The sequence below is a fragment of the Lissotriton vulgaris genome, chromosome 4_1 (genome assembly GCF_964263255.1).
Source record: "Lissotriton vulgaris chromosome 4_1, aLisVul1.2, whole genome shotgun sequence".
NCBI lineage: Eukaryota > Metazoa > Chordata > Amphibia > Caudata > Salamandridae > Lissotriton > Lissotriton vulgaris.
The window spans coordinates 1,672,916,616-1,672,932,289 of NC_141691.1; the positions used below are offsets into that span (position 1 = coordinate 1,672,916,616).

Here is a 15,674-nt window from a genome sequence, read left to right on the forward strand (position 1 = left end):
TGGCCCCCTCTCTGCATATGGGACATTCCATCCATCTGTCATGGTGACTAGCACTTGGTTCAAGGAGAATACTGTTATATTGGCACCAGTTCTCCCAGATGTTAGCATGTTCCCTGAGCACCCTCTTGCAAAATACACGGGCCTCTTCAGGGTCATACAACAATTTAGCTCCTTCTTCCAGTCTTATTGTGATGGAGGCTTGGTATCCCTCCACACCTTTGCTATGTCTTTCTTGGCCAATGTTTGCTCCAACCAAAACAAGCTAATTTGTATCTGTTACTGTCAGTGTCTGCCGTGACATGTAGGAGAGTCTTATTGGAGTCCCTGAGCAGCCTCCAACCTAGTACCTCAACCAGGCAATGAGCACACCCTCCCAAAAGGAGCCTAATTTTTCACATCCCAAAACCGTGCAGTGAAGTTCCCCCATCTCGTTTGAGCACTTCAAACATAGTGGTGAGGATGCTACCCCCATCTTCCACAGTCTGTTGCAGAAAAAATAGGCACAATGGAGATACTTTAATAGTATGGCACGTAATTGCAGCTTCCCTCGAAGACAGCCTCCCTCAAGTTATTGCCTTCAAGAGAACCCAGGCTTCCCTACCAGGCCTCCTGCTGTCTTTTAATTATGTCTGGAGTGTTCACCACCAGAGAGTGGTAAATCTGCGAGATCTTGTGGGACTTCATCTCTCCTAGCAATACTTGTGCTTCCAGTGGATTGTGATCTGGGAGAGCCTTCAGTTCCCACATACAGGGCGCTACTGTATGTCGGAGTTGGGTATCTAAAACATTTACTTCAGTGAAGACTGTATTACCCCTGTAATTCTATGAAGGATTTGAGCACCGTCCCTGTCATGATGTCTCTTAGCCTGAAGATGTCTTTAAAGTCACATTTCTCAAAGCCCTTAGCCACCAGCTGCACCATGGGGGGGAAAAGAGTCTCCTTTGGCAGGCATCGCTGCCAATGATCGCCTTCAACACCCTGAATACTACCTTTGAAGCTGGCAGCAGAGGACTGTGGTCTCCCCACCCCATAAAGTAAATCGGGGATCTGCACATCCCGCATTGATCATTTCTCCGAGGCGCACTCTGGATCTCCAGAGGTATCAAACTGCCATTCATGTAAGACAGTCATTTAGAAGGCACTATAATAGGAGGTAATGTCCAGGGCGGCTGGCCAGCCAGACAGTCCCCCTCTCCCTCCAATATGTAGATTTGTAACATTTAGACAGGGTTATTCACGATGGCTGTCTTAACCCCTTCCATGCTCATGACGAGCTCAGCTCGTCATGAGCACAGCGCCACCGTGCTGCGTGACGAGCTGAGCTAGTCATGGGCGCTGCACGCGCTCCCCCCAGCACAGCAGGGGAATTAGCCCCGCAGGGAAGGAGTTAATAAGAACCCCCTCAATGAGCCATTGACTCAGGTGAAGAACGAGCTAGGAATTGGATAAGGATAGTTTTGCATCTGATATTCCAAACAAGAGAGGACCACCATCTTAAAGATGGCTGAGCTTTACAAGAAGGAGAGTGGGAGTGCCAACCAGGACTCCAGGTCTTTGGTTAACCAATCTACCTGCTGTTGAATGTTCTCACCCATGCCAGTCAAGTGTTGCCAGCTACGTACACCACTAGCAAAGGTCTGAGTGGGAGGCCCGGTTTTGGGATGACCACAATGTCAGTCAATCACATGTCTGGTGAGAGCTTACTGCCCTTCATGGCCTGTGCAAAAGCCTCCTCCAAAGGTCTTAGTCCCTCCTCCCCACCCCCCACCCCACCCACATCCTGCCTGACAAGTAGTCCTTTTCAAATTCTAGCGCAAACCCCTTACCAGATATCGCTGTCCAAAACCTAATGTCATAGCTGGTTCTCTCTCTCTCTATCCGGCTCTTATGGCCTTCCCAAGGCTTTGAGGAGTTCTTTCTCCAGAAGGTTTAGCAGTAGCAGGCCCCTTCACCCTGTGTCTCAGCCAATTGCAGGCCATCAAGAGACCTCTCGGGCAACTCCTCCACCACTCTTCAGCTGCACAGGGCACTTTTTATGGCCTGCCTCGGATTTTCCGTGCCCATAATACTCCCACACCAGGGCTGCGCCGCATGTGGCCACCAGCACTCCTAAGCCACAGCAGCAATCTTGGTAACGCCTCTCGGGCCAAGTCACCGATGTGGGGTAGGTCAGTGGCACAGCATGCGTGCCCCCATGGCTCTGAGGATTCATGAATCTCAGATTTCCACAGATTATGGTGGGAAAACTGGTGGAGCTCATCCGAGAGCGACTGCAATTTTAAGCCTCCAGGCTACGCTCCGGCTATGTCATTTTTTGGAAGGTAGAATTGGACCCATTGTATTTTGAAGTATATACAGTGGGGAAGAAACACTGTTTTTACAGTCTCTAAAGTCCCCCATATGGAGAGTGATGGTGTTATTCTACAACTGGACTTAAGCTCTCAGATCCTGCCATATTCCTCCCCATATTATGGACATATTGTTTCTCTGCATAATGTGTCACTTGGATCCCCAGATAACATTTATCTAGTTCCCATTGTTTACCTGTCACCGGTTCTCCCCAGGCATTTTTATTCACCAGGTCTGTCAGAGGGTACAAGACCGTTTTAGTTCTGTTACCATATAGGCGAGAGATACATGCAGAACTATCTATTTCTTGTAGAAACAGGTTGACCGAGATCTCTGGTTGGTTCAAATGTGGTGTATCGTCAATGTCCATCCACACTGTGTGTTTCCCCCCACCCTGATATCCCATATTTGCATTGGCTTTCTTAACTTAATCGCCAATAGTTCAACTGCAAGGGTGAAAAATGTGTTAAGAGGCAGCCCTCTCTGGTACATTCCCTATGTCCTAAATCAGGTTTCCAGGTCCGACCCATTCCTTGGGCTATTCGTAATGTAGTTTTGCCAAACCCAGGTAATTGGACCTGAAGCCACTTCTGGTGAAGACCTTGAGCATGTATTCTCAATCTAGTGTCTCAAATGCGATATTAAGTGCTACTAGGGCACACTGCACTGTCTTTGATATTGCATCCATTGCGATTGATCAGTCTAAGGTATGAGTGTGCTGTGGTCTGGAATTAATCTGTACTGATCTTCCTGCATTAATCCCGATTACTCTTGCCAATCTGTTTGCTAGGATTTTGGATTATGCTTCAAAACGTAACTGTTTTGCACGGTGGGAAGGAGGGGTTCCCTGTCGCACCATAGCAGTGTGAACTCCACTCTAATACCAATGATCCCTTTATTAACTCTCAATCATGCAGGACTACCCGCAACCTGTCTTGTGCCTTTGAGCGGTCACAGTGTTCCTTGTGTTTATGGTCATGTACTCCATTGATGGCAGTCAGCCAATTGTTCCCTGCTCTATTTGGTTTAAGTATGCAAACCAATTGTTCACATTCCATGGGTTTATAGACAAGCTGGCCTCTTGCACTCATAAAGGGACTTGTGAGTGAACCTGTTGGTACAGGCCTTCAGGGGTGCTAAGGAAAGATTAGTTTTAGCCAAGAGCATATGAGCATGTCATGCTTTGTTCCCAGTCTTGGAGAGATGTTTGAAATAGTTTACTAGTCTAAATGGCCAATTTTACGTTTGGCGAACATGTTCTTTTAAATGAAAGGCATTTACTTTTTAGGAAAATGTAGTGCTTTTCTGAGCTATTTTGACGGCCATTCAGTTGCCACCGAAAGCTTTTTATTTAATGGTAGATGTGGTAGAGCAAGATACATGTCAGATTTTTGGGATAACCATTAACTTAGTAAAAGAGTCATCTGAGTAATTTAATTGCATTTTATGTGAATATCCTGAAATTGTGCTATAGATTGGGCCGCCGTGGACTGCTTTAGACCAATATCTTTTGTTTCCTGTCCTCTTTTGCTGATTTTTCCTTGGACAGTTTACTGCTTTGAACTTTTGTGCTCTTTTTCCCTTGGATTCGTTTCGTCATGGTACATCTGCTGTATTTCCAGTCCATTCTTCAGTCAGGTTTCTTCTAGTTGTTAACATAGCTTTGATAAGACCTATCTTGAGGCAGTTTGACAGAAGAGACATCATCCTTTATCAGAGAGCTTCCTGTCCTGCAGCAGCACTTGTTAGACCCGCCATTGGAGTAGTTCCATGGGTACATGTCACCTTGCCAGGGTATTAGCCCCATCCCGGAGTTGCAGGTAGGGACACGGTGCTACTGGCACAATGCTGTTCTTCTGCTGTTGCTCCAGCTGTGCCTCTGCCAGGGCTGGGGAGATCATGGGGCATTTTAACCTCTGACTGTAATGTATCTGGTGGGGATGGAGACCTACTATTTGGGCGTTTCCTATGCCGACTGAGCGTCTTCCTGCCAGTGGTTCTAACACCTCCACTGCCCCTAAGTATTAGTTTCATGTTCAGAACAGTTTCAACAAAAGTCCGTTTCATAAGAGAGATCTGTTAATTTTCCACTTGGAGAACGAGTCAGAAAATGTACTGGATGTTCAAATGGATTAGTTGCCACTACAACAGCAGACTTTCTTATATTTGAAGTGTGGTGGAAACAATAGGCATCACCACTGATGTGTCTACAGTTTTGCACAGATTTTCGCAAAACCCCACTGATTTGGGTCTAAGACCTGTGTTGCTATCTGTCAGTTCCTCATTGTCAACTGTGTCTTGGTTGGTATTGAAGAAAAAGTGGAGACGTATCTTCCTATAGAAGTTCTCAAGTTCACGTCTCAAGGTGAAGGGATCACATATGTTCGTCGGGACAAAGCCTAGCCCCTTATTCAGAACAGATCTCTCGTCTGCTGTGAGTGTTTGAGTACTGAGGTTTATAACTAGGTCGCTGTCCCTGTCCTCGACGTGCTCGTCTGTTGTTGGCCTGATCGCGTCTCGGTGTGTGAAGGAGTGGTCTCTGGTGCCCAATGTACCCCCTGTTGTCCTCTCCTTTTCCCTCGATTTCTTCCTCGGCCCTCCCATAAAAAAGACTGATCCTGATAAAACTGTGGATGAGGTGTTGTAGTTGTATGGAAGTTGCCAATGCTGTTGGCAAAGGCAGTCTTTGCTTTATGCCCGACTTATGATCCATATTACATGCATTAGAAAACGAGTGTTAAAGACAAAGATCATAAACATTAAAGAGCTATGAAATGTTAAAAAGATATACAGGTTTGTTTGCAAACCAAGCAGTGTTTGTGAGGACTTACCGAGACTGTTTTTCTTTCCTTAGTGTTTCCTCTCTTACGGCTATCGCCTACCCCTGGAGATGACTACAGCTTCAACTTGGATGACAACGAAGGCGTCTGTGATCTTTTCGACGTGCAGATTCTAAATTATTAAATACTATTTCCACTACATAGACTTCTATCTACCTCTAAGGATAATGCTCACTACTGAACTGAACGATTTGCAGTACTTAATAACTTATTTTGCCGGTTTTGCATTTTCATGGCAAGCAAATGACGTTGCAAAATGATTTTTCACAGATTCCGAAGGCTGGATGACTGACATACTTTCCAGGCATCTTCAGTGACGTGCAGAATGCCCAGAGTATTATCCTCCTCATACCAATGTATGCAACATAACGTAGAAGGACCAATCTCAAAACAACCTAGTTAATCTTCATTCTAATAATGAAAAATGCACTGCCCATCTAAAGAGTACATTGTCCCCCCCCCCCCCCCCCCAACCCCCTCCTTCCCGAATGAAATACTGATTGGGGGAGCAGTAAGGTAGTACATTTAATGTTCTATCCCGACTACGTTGCATTGCCACGTGCGAATATTAACTATCAAAATTGTATACACAAGTTAAAGCTGGAATTCGGAGGATGGACAGTGCATTTTTTTTTTTTTTTTTTACATTTCTTGTGGTTAGTTATTATTTTTCAGCAGGTTTATTCTAAACCCTGTGTAAAGGTAATATGACATTTTTTTTTAACTTCTGGACGGACACCTGCAATTGTTAAACTATAAATAAATGTATAGGACACAATGTGGAGTACTATGGCTCAACCGCTTCCGGTATTTAAACTATCTGATGGAAGCAGGTGAAATTTCTGAGGGCGGCGTAGGGGAGAATTAGGAATCAACGGGAGAAATAAGACCTGTAATTTCTTATTGCCGCCTCTGGCTCCAGCCTATATCCCCCGGTATCCCCCCCTCGGGCGTTAACAAAACCTCTGTTATCGGAAAATCTGGAGGGTGGAGAGTTACTATGTGAAATGTGAGACTACTGGTAATAAGTGTTAAGTGGTGGTAACAAGTGTTTGAGTGTTATGACTGTAAGCCAGTAATTGCTGGCAACAGGTAAATAAAACCACAATATGCCTGTTTGGGTCATTTGTGCATCCAGTCCCCCTAATGGCACATTTTACTGGTATATGCGATTCTGTTGCTAAGATGTTTACCAACACGTACCTGTAAATGCCCACAAAATGAAAACTAGCTGTTATGAGGTTTAACAATATAATACACTTGTGATATTTATTTAATTCCCTCCGAGTACATTTCCTCACCTCACGGATGGGAATGAAATATTTTTAAATAATATTTTTCCGTATATCACAGATGTTTAATATTTCTTCTAAATAAATTATCTGGTTACATTATACGAGACTAGAAAGACGTAGAATGTTTCTATAGGGTTGTGTACGATGCGGATTTGCGTTGCCACTTCAAGTGACGTGGGGAAAATGTTAGGTTTTATACAAGGATATGAGGTGACATTTTGTATTGCAGTCACCCCCTACTTCATATTACTATCGTTATTTGCGAGTGTCGTATTGCCCTTTTCACCAGTAAATAGATGGTCAAATTTTGTTCCCAGTGTACTCCAACGTCCCAGCAAGATTTTAAGCAGCAGCGTGCTTGCTGGTTAGATTTTTGTCTGCTGTTCTAGAGGGCAGCACTCATATTAAATACTTTTTTAGAAATCGAGCCTACCTGTATGTTGATTCACTATGACATTGTTTTATTTGTTGAGAAATAGTCTACCCAGATACCAGTGAGGTACTGTAGTTCTACACCACAGATCTATTTGGGAGTCTCAGGCCATCAGGTGCTTCGATTCAAAATTATTTAAAGTTGCCAAAATAACATTTGCGTCAGTAAAAATGGAGTGTCTGCAATCAGACCCTAATGGAATTGTTCAGAAAGACAGTTCTGGATTAGTGCTACACTCTAATGTGTTTGCAACTGCATTAGCTCTGGAAATAAATCTCTGGATTTGGTTTCTGTAGCGACAGAGAAACTTCAACTCCTTTTAATGATTACAGCTTTGAAATGTTCTCTATAACATTCAGTTCAACGTTTTTATTAATTGGTTTAAGTACACCAGACCATGCCCTTTTGCATATAGGATGTCAACTAGTAATGTCCATTATTTGTCACCAGATCTGGAACTAAATAGCTGTTAAGTAGGTCATTGATCCAGCCCAAAACTATGAAGATTCAAGCTACTGCTATAGGACAGCTGGACAAAGGAAGAAAAGGCAATAGTTTACTTATCTGTCCTGGCCCCTGCAGGTATTGTCCTCCTAAGACATTCGTACCTGGTCACTTGAAATTCTGATTTCACATAGTGGAGGCGGACCTCCTTTAAAGGAAGAGAAAAAAAGGGTAACTTAACCCTCATTGAAATCATCTATTCCTGAAAGCTTCCCACAATTTATCCTGACAACTGCCTCAGTCTTGGACCGGCACATAAATGCGGTTAAGACCAACTTATTACTTTGTAACATCTTATTTTCACTTTCTGTTGAGACAACTGTTTTATTCAACAGAAGGGATCCAGGATTACAGTTCCAACTACAGACGTTTTGTAGAGAACATTGGTCTTCGTGTTTCCAAGGATTTGTCAACAATTTTGAGGAACACAAGTCTCATTCATTGCAGTCACAACAACAACAAAAATATTGATTTACTGTCTCAGTACAAATGCCTGCAGTGGAATATAGCATTTCCTATAGCTACAATAGTGTAATGTTGGCTGGTGATGTTCAACAACCTGGCCCAAAGCAGTTAAATCAAGACTAAAGATGATATAATAAAGCTTGCACTGGAGGATTGGGCCACCAATCACCATGGTATGGATTTGCTGGCTCAACCATAGCAATATATTTCTGTACTGCTGGAGAACAAGGCAACAATGGGATGCGAATAGAAAATTGTACTTATCTGCAAATGCCAGTATAATTGTGGCTTGTGATTTACGGGTTAAAGGGAAAGATGGCTGCATTTATTTACAAAGAGGTAAGAACGAGGCAGTTTCAAACGAAGAAAATCTTAAGTCTTTGGACTCAAGATCATGCTACCAACCTTTATAAATGTTTTTATACTCTGCTGTATTTCTAGCTAAGTCAGTGGTACCCACGCTGTGGTTGGAAAAGTCCTGCGTAAGATGAAGGCTGATACTGCCAGGTGGCAATTGTGGATCTGCAGAAAATTATTTTTCTCAGCAGATCCATCATTGATATATGTATACAGGATCGTCCGTCAACTTTATGCCACAGATTTTGTAAAGCACAAAATCTCTGATACTGGACTAGCGCACTCCGTTGCTGCTGATACCAAATAAAGCTTCAAGAGCAGACGCCAATTACAGATTTTTAGCCACAATACAGAATAATTACACACATGGGAATTTACTTTCTTTTTTTAACCCTTTGTCTGCTGATGACTGAACCGCTCCGTCATCAGCTGCGGTGGCGCTGTGCTGATGACGGAGCGGTTCCGTCATGGCCCGCTCGCTGCTCATGCGCGGCGCGAATTCCGCGCCTGCGCTGAGCGTCCTATTGAGCGGGGCGGGCCGTGACGGAACCGCTCCGTCATAAGCACAGCGCCACCGACGCTGGTGACGGAGCTGCTCCGTCACCAGCATGCGGCCGCCCCGCCCCCTTAGCACTGCGGCGGAATAGCCGCCACAGTGAAGGGGTTAAACAAAGGAGTACTCCCAAATACGTTTCCATTTGCTAAAGGAGAGAGCTAAAAATACTATCACATTTTGCCCAGTTTTTCAGAAAAGAAGCTATTAGGGAGTGGTATTTTGACTCCATGGTCTGCTTTGTGCTTTCCTCATCTGCCACTAAATCAAAGTGACACAGACTATGAGTATTTCACAAATGGAAACCATTATTAATTACTTCTTAGTCATTGGCCCTCAAACCTAATGCAAGTTCACAAAGCTGCTATTATTTTGGATATGATCCATGATGAACAACTAGATTCTTCACTTGTATTCATTACTTCAGGTCCTGTTTTGTACAAATCGTTTTGAGGGCAGATAATCTGGTCCTTTGGATTTAAACCCATTCATCAGAGCAGTTTACATTTCTACTATGTAGAGTGGATATCTTCCAGGTACAGCTTTGATATATCAAGTCAGGGAACTGCAATTGTGTTTAGACAGATTATTTACAGCATACAATGATAAATACTGCTTAGACCTCCTCCATTGCTTATTCTTGGAGTTATCTCTGATGTCCATGTCCGTTCCTGTCGGCTTCGTGTTACTGTCTACAACAATCTACAAAGCTCTGGTTGCACACACACAACTTTTGAATTATTAAGGCCATGGAACTATAGACGTTTGAAATGTGACTATTGTGCAAAACATTTGGAACTGCAGCTTATTGTAAAGAAAACGTCTCATATTGGTTTGTCAAATGTATAAGGTATTACTTTTACTCTAACCAATAGGCTGTTGCTTCCAGATTGAAAAGCACACTTCACAAAATGGAAACCGCGATAGCTGGCTTTTTACATAATGTTCCACTGTCTCAAGTCTGCAAGATGACTGACTACATATTACATTATTCACACCTTCTGAATTTACTATTCCTGTAACTCTAATGATCACGGAGATACTAAAATTGGCCAGTCAGGCTTATCGGACCTTCCTTAATTTGGAATATGCTCTGTAAATTTTGTATGACACTTCTCGTTTCAAAGCATTTGAATCTACAAGTTGTCCAACTTGATAAGAAGCTACTCACCTGCAAGACTTACTTGGAAGTTTGGTATGTAAAACATTCACATGCAGGGCGCACCTCCCCACTCTCAATTGGGCAAAGTTGACAGAATAATGAGCTACTCACTAGACGTGACCCCTAAGGCACCTGACATGTTCCCTATGCTGATGGCACACAGGTAGTTTTTCAACATTCAGATACTACTCTCATTTGAGCCATGAGATGAAAGTAGTATTCAAATACTGTGAATCTGTCATGCTGCAAAACCAGTATAGCTGGAAATTTATTTTGGATTTTAAAAATGATCTGCTGAGTTGTATTCATTAAACACATTTGTTAAAGGCATTATCCAGCAAAGACCGCCTAACCTCATGGAGGGAAGTCGGCTGTCTTATAATTCTCTTGCTTTTAACAGATAGAATTTTTTTTTTATAAAGTTCAACAGTCTTCATGTTGGTATTGTTTTCATAATTTATAAACACTATTTCCTTTATAATGATTTTTTTACTTCACAATTCCTGCACTGAATACACGGTCCAGTAGTATCTCAAAAATCAGTTGAGAACACTACCACTGTCAATTAATTTATTTCAGTAACGGTCTAGGGTAACCCGTGAATAGGTACTATTTTCATATTTAATCCTATGCAGAACCACGTTACACTTCGTAATGGTTAACCAAGCCTCTTGAATACATAAAATATGCATCTATCAGTTAGTTTGTTGTTTAACATGGTTATCACAATTACTGTTTTTAGCTTATACAAACATCTAATTATATTAAAATGGTAGATTTCAGATAATTTACATGTAGTCCGAGTTTGCCACAGGGGGATGGGAGGTATTCCAGCAACAGTGCCAACATTCTGAAATGAAGAGCATCACAAGAGTCCATCCATGCTGTGACTGCCCAGCACAAATTAGAGCAGCTAGGGCTCCTTAAGGATAACGCCTTTAAGAGTGATGGATTCAGACTAAAATATAAACATCTTAAATAACACAGCTTTTTAAACTCCACTGTGCAGAGGCAAAATGCAAGGATACATTTTTGATTTATAAGCCAGATGACTTTTAAGAAGTATTGTCCCAATCAACAAATGTTTGGTTTATCAACGCATGAGGAGATTCAATAGTTTCCTACAAAGTCACTGCTGAATGCTATCTTCTGCTTTACTAACTCATTTTTAAGAAGTGATTGGAGTATTATGGGACTATTCAAATGGACTGTTGGAGAGGAAAATGGTAGTTTAGTCTCAACGTTAACAGAAGGGAAGAGTTGGTGTCCCATGTTTAAAACCATTTCCCCAAAACCTGCCTGACATAGAAGAGTTTATCTTGAGTGTTGTGGGATATTGTGAGACAGGCAACTTCCTTTAGCAGATAATGTACTTGGACATTTACCATGTCTCAGCAGCCATTTCAAATATTAGATTTAGTTTGTCTTTAAAATGAACTCTGCACACAAAGCAACTGTAGTCAGTCTATTTCATATTGAATCACAGCCATGTTATCGACCATGCCTAAATTGTGACCCATTTTAAGTTCCTAAATCGAACCAATCTCAGTTCTTTTACTTTATTATTCTGGCTGCCTACATTGCTCACATATTTGGGTAAAGTGCTTGATTGTGGGATTAAGTGTATCTCGAAATCTTTTTGGACAAATATTTATAAGTGGTCGATAGTTTGGTAGTCAGTCTATGTTCATTTATTTTCACTTCATACCGTGTAAATATGTAAACTTTATTCATTATAGTAACCACTGAGTCATGTATCTAATTGTCAAACTAAGCAACTTCTATTGATTCAGAATCTGTATATGGCTGTTTGTTCAAGGAGCTAAAAGTCCTTTGGAAATTGTTTTCTAGCACTTTTGTTGATTCTTTTTCAAATGTTTTAAAGCTTGGCAAACTGTATAAATTATAAATATGTGTATATATATTTTGTAAGGACGAACTTCACTGCCAAGATGCACGTTTAATGATTATATAGCTCCAAACTGCCTGTTAATGGCTAATAGAGACTAAGTGCCCGATTTAGAGTTTGTTGGTAAAAAAAAAAAAAACCTAATTATTGGAGGAAACTGAGTATGGAGGCCCAACCACTGGCTGAATGCTACCTCTATGGGGAAGGAAATTTACTTAGTGGAATCTAATTTGATTTTGGAGTTTCCTGCAAAAAGTATTTTTTATTTATCACCAAACTTTGAATCGGGCCCTAAGTATTTTGTATGTTTTTATTAACATTTGTGAAAGTGCCTTCTGTTTCCACACTTTAAATTTCTCACACATTTTGTTTACTTGTGACATTCAGTTGCCTACATAGTAGGAAAGTTTAACATGTAGTTTGTATTAAAACGAGCCAATGCTTGTACATAAATGAGATTTTTAATAAACATTTACAAAATAAATCATTTGTTTTTTTTCAGTTCACAAAATCTGAGTTGATCATTTTGCAGTCTTTTGGTCGCCTTTTTACAGATGTGAAAATAAGCTCGCAGTCTCTTCTACATTCACAGGTTCTTCCTGGGGTCGACTAGGGATCTGAGGAAAAAAAAAAACATTCAAAGGCCTGTACTGACTTAATGGATCATGTTGGTCTGTAACTTACAAGTAAACATTTCCTTTTGAAAGGTTTTTACATCACAGTATGCAGAGGTTAGGAGACGAATCAGTTGTTTGCTTTAGGATATGCTTGTTCAGTTATGATCTGGTTTGTGACAACAGAAAATAAAGTTCCACTCTTAAGAAAGAACTGCTGCCTGTTCTAATTCTTTATCTTTCCCTAAAAACTCCAGCACAAAACCGCTCCAAAAGTAAGAGGTATATTAGGAATCCCTGTTCTAATTCTTTCTTTCCCTAACTACTCCAGCACAAAACCGCTCCAAAAGTAAGAGGTATATTAGGAATCTTGGATAGTAAAAGGAAGACCAGCAATCTCCTTTCGATGCTGTCCTTCCAATTGGAATTTAAAGGAAAGAGATATAGAGGACTAGACGCCAGGAGCAGCAGTGCCTAATTCTAGTACAAAACTCAAACCACCCGTAATAACCTTTGTTATTAGTGCTGTGTACTCTGGCATTATTTGCTTTTTTTTCATGCCTCATCGATACAGGCCTAAAGCTCTTCTTGATGCAGCAACATGTTACTCAGCTGTCAACAGCAACTAGGTAAAATGCCTTCTGAGGGACTGAAACTCTGTTTAGATAACATAAGATGATGTCCTTTCAGATCCACACATGCTTGGGTGTATAGGATCAAGGCACAACCATTCACCCTGCAACTCCTGTTAATTGATTCACCCGTAGGCCATAACTGAGCAGGAGGACAAGCTATTTTTCGGCCAAGGCTCAGAGGGATGCGTCATAGCAATCCCCATTCCTCTCACAAGTCTTCTAAAAGGGAATGTTTGAAAAGAGCTTCCCACAAATAACACCACAAGAAGGACAGTCTTCTTCCTCTGAGAATCTGTCCCGATGATGGGATCTTCCTCGTCGTTGGAGCCAATCCCCAAATTTAAAAAAGATGAAGTTGAAATTCCCAACTCTATTGGCCAACCCTGTGCTGGTTGAAGCCTTCCAGAAAGCAATGTAGCATATCTTCTGAATAACCCCACTACCACTTGGCTTCTCCCCAATGGTGGGCTTCCTCCTGCGGGTTTGGCAATTCTGGCAGGTCTAACCTGTATGTCACTGGCTACACACTTGCACAGGTTCTCGCTCCTGGCAACACCAGTGCCTGCCCCTGCCCCCACAGGCCGCTGAATTCTCAATACATTCAGTGCTATCTATGACACCAGTACCACCCTCCGAGACAATTTCAGATACGCTTCCTAAACCTTCAAAGTGTGATACCAATTATGGGGTATCCCTATGTTAATACCCAAGCGCGCTGATGCTGATTGTCCCCAGTGTAGTCAGGTAGACGCAGATCTACTACATATGCTGTGGAGCTGCACTGATCTCACTTCCTATTGGGATGCTGTTGTCACGTACCCAACTAACTGCACCTGTGAGGTATGCCTTCTGGGACTCTATCGCAGATTTAAAAAAAAACAAAGTAATGTCCAGGTTTATAGACCTGGGGTTGCTTGCAGCTAAGCGCTAGACCACTAGATGCTAGAAGCTTCTGGAGCCCCCGCCCAAGATAGCTTAGTTTCACTCACTGACGACCTGGGCACAGGCAGAGAGCGTCGCTCTGCACCTTGAGGACATCATACACGTTCACAAGAATTCTATAAGCTAAAATATTAAGGATGCAATAGTATAGATAACTTATTTAAAGATTGTATTTTATCGTTATGACTTTGGAATTAATTGTGCGTACGCATTTCGATTGTGTGTCCAAGATGGTGACCGGAGCGGGCATTTCTCTGTGAGCTCGGCCTAGGCCCAATATTAATCCTGCTTGATCATGAGCGTTTTAGCCCTCTGACGTCCACTGTAGGGCGACAGTGCACCCCCTTCACCTGGGCGCCATATAGGGGTACATGAAACTGCTGGCTGCACATGACAGCGTGAAAGAAAGGTGGACTGAGGCTGGCAGATTACAGTGGTGTCGTCATTGCAAGAGCCACAGGGCTGCTATCACTGGCGGCTCCACCAGTCCCATTAACTCCCTTTCCACTACACCCAAAGCTATATAGAAGCGCCCACTGCTGGGCCCTGAATTCGAAATGGACGGACCGATGTCGCGTCTGGCTCGGCCTACACAGAGCGCTACTTGGAGGGGAAATAGCAAAGGCTGTGAGGCTGCCCCAACACCTGGCACAACTGAGAATCCCAAATGCTTAAAGGGACTAGAGCTTGGTGTGGCTGACCCCAGGATTTATAACTAAGCTCTGCAGAGCTGAACATGGGCTGGAGGCTCTTGCATGTGCTGGGTCAACCCTCCCCTAGACAGTTGTGCTCTCCTGAGAAGTAACACTGCAGTGGACATCACCTGCTCTCCCCGCACGGCTACAGTTTGCCTGGGGCCCGTAATTGCTGTGAGCTGGAGAAGTGTGTGGCCTACACGGCCACAGTTGCTGCATTGGGCCGGAGTAGCTTTCTGACACTGTACCATTTGTTTCGGCCCTGATGGCAGTCAGAGGCATAAGGAGGAGAAGTAAACAGCAGCTCAGTGCGGGTCGATGGGAATGCATGGCTCCTGGATTTGAGGACACACTCCCCGGCACAGGCATCTACGCGCCGGTGCCAGAGCACAGCGGAGGTAGCCAGGAAGACCCTGCAACATGAGATCCCATGCGTGAACCGGATTACAGAAGCAGCATTCGTGGAGGCTCGTTCTAGAACAGGAAATTGTGGCGTCCACTGACAAGGGCCTGGTAGAGCAAATGGAAACTGGACTTTGGGAGCTCCTCACACTAGGAGCTTGATTCATGATGCAAGATGCTTGTGACTGACAAAGGCCTTGTTGACTGGGGTGGGCGAGGACTCGCGCTGTGGGGAGAGGCAAGCACCCAAGAGGGCCCCCGAATCGCCAATTTGAGCAGTGTAAGGGAGCCTTGTACACCTACCCATGAAAATGGTGAAGCCTAAATACCCCAAGGCTTCATTCCTGCCTGAAGATGCACACCTTTCCTGGGTTCCTTTCCTGGGTTATTGAGAGAAGTTTGTGCTTTGCCACACCTAAAGGCCATTCTGCACAGACATTCAAATCAGTTTGAGAAGATCCTACAGGCCATCCTGGATTCCAAGATTAATGAGATATTCGTAGCTGTTGGCCTGCTTC

At 43.0% G+C, this 15,674-nt stretch overlaps 2 protein-coding genes across 3 annotated transcripts in view; one reads left to right on the forward strand and one right to left on the reverse strand.

Moving 5' to 3' along the window:
* Positions 1–5,655, forward strand: part of E2F5 (E2F transcription factor 5) — a 325,128-nt gene extending 319,473 nt beyond the window's left edge. Inside the window, exon 9 of the mRNA XM_086965947.1 lies at positions 5,205–5,655. Within this exon, the coding sequence (XP_086822073.1) occupies positions 5,205–5,314 (110 nt within the window). The 3' untranslated portion in view covers positions 5,315–5,655. The remainder of the gene's footprint in view (positions 1–5,204) is intronic.
* Positions 5,656–12,307: 6,652 nt separating this feature from the next.
* RBIS (ribosomal biogenesis factor) overlaps positions 12,308–15,674 on the reverse strand; it is a 44,082-nt gene continuing 40,715 nt past the window's right edge. For both annotated transcript variants that reach the window (XM_086965950.1, XM_086965951.1), the window contains exon 4: positions 12,308–12,485. In XM_086965950.1, coding sequence (XP_086822076.1) covers positions 12,417–12,485 — 69 coding nt within the window. In that variant the 3' untranslated portion in view covers positions 12,308–12,416. The remainder of the gene's footprint in view (positions 12,486–15,674) is intronic.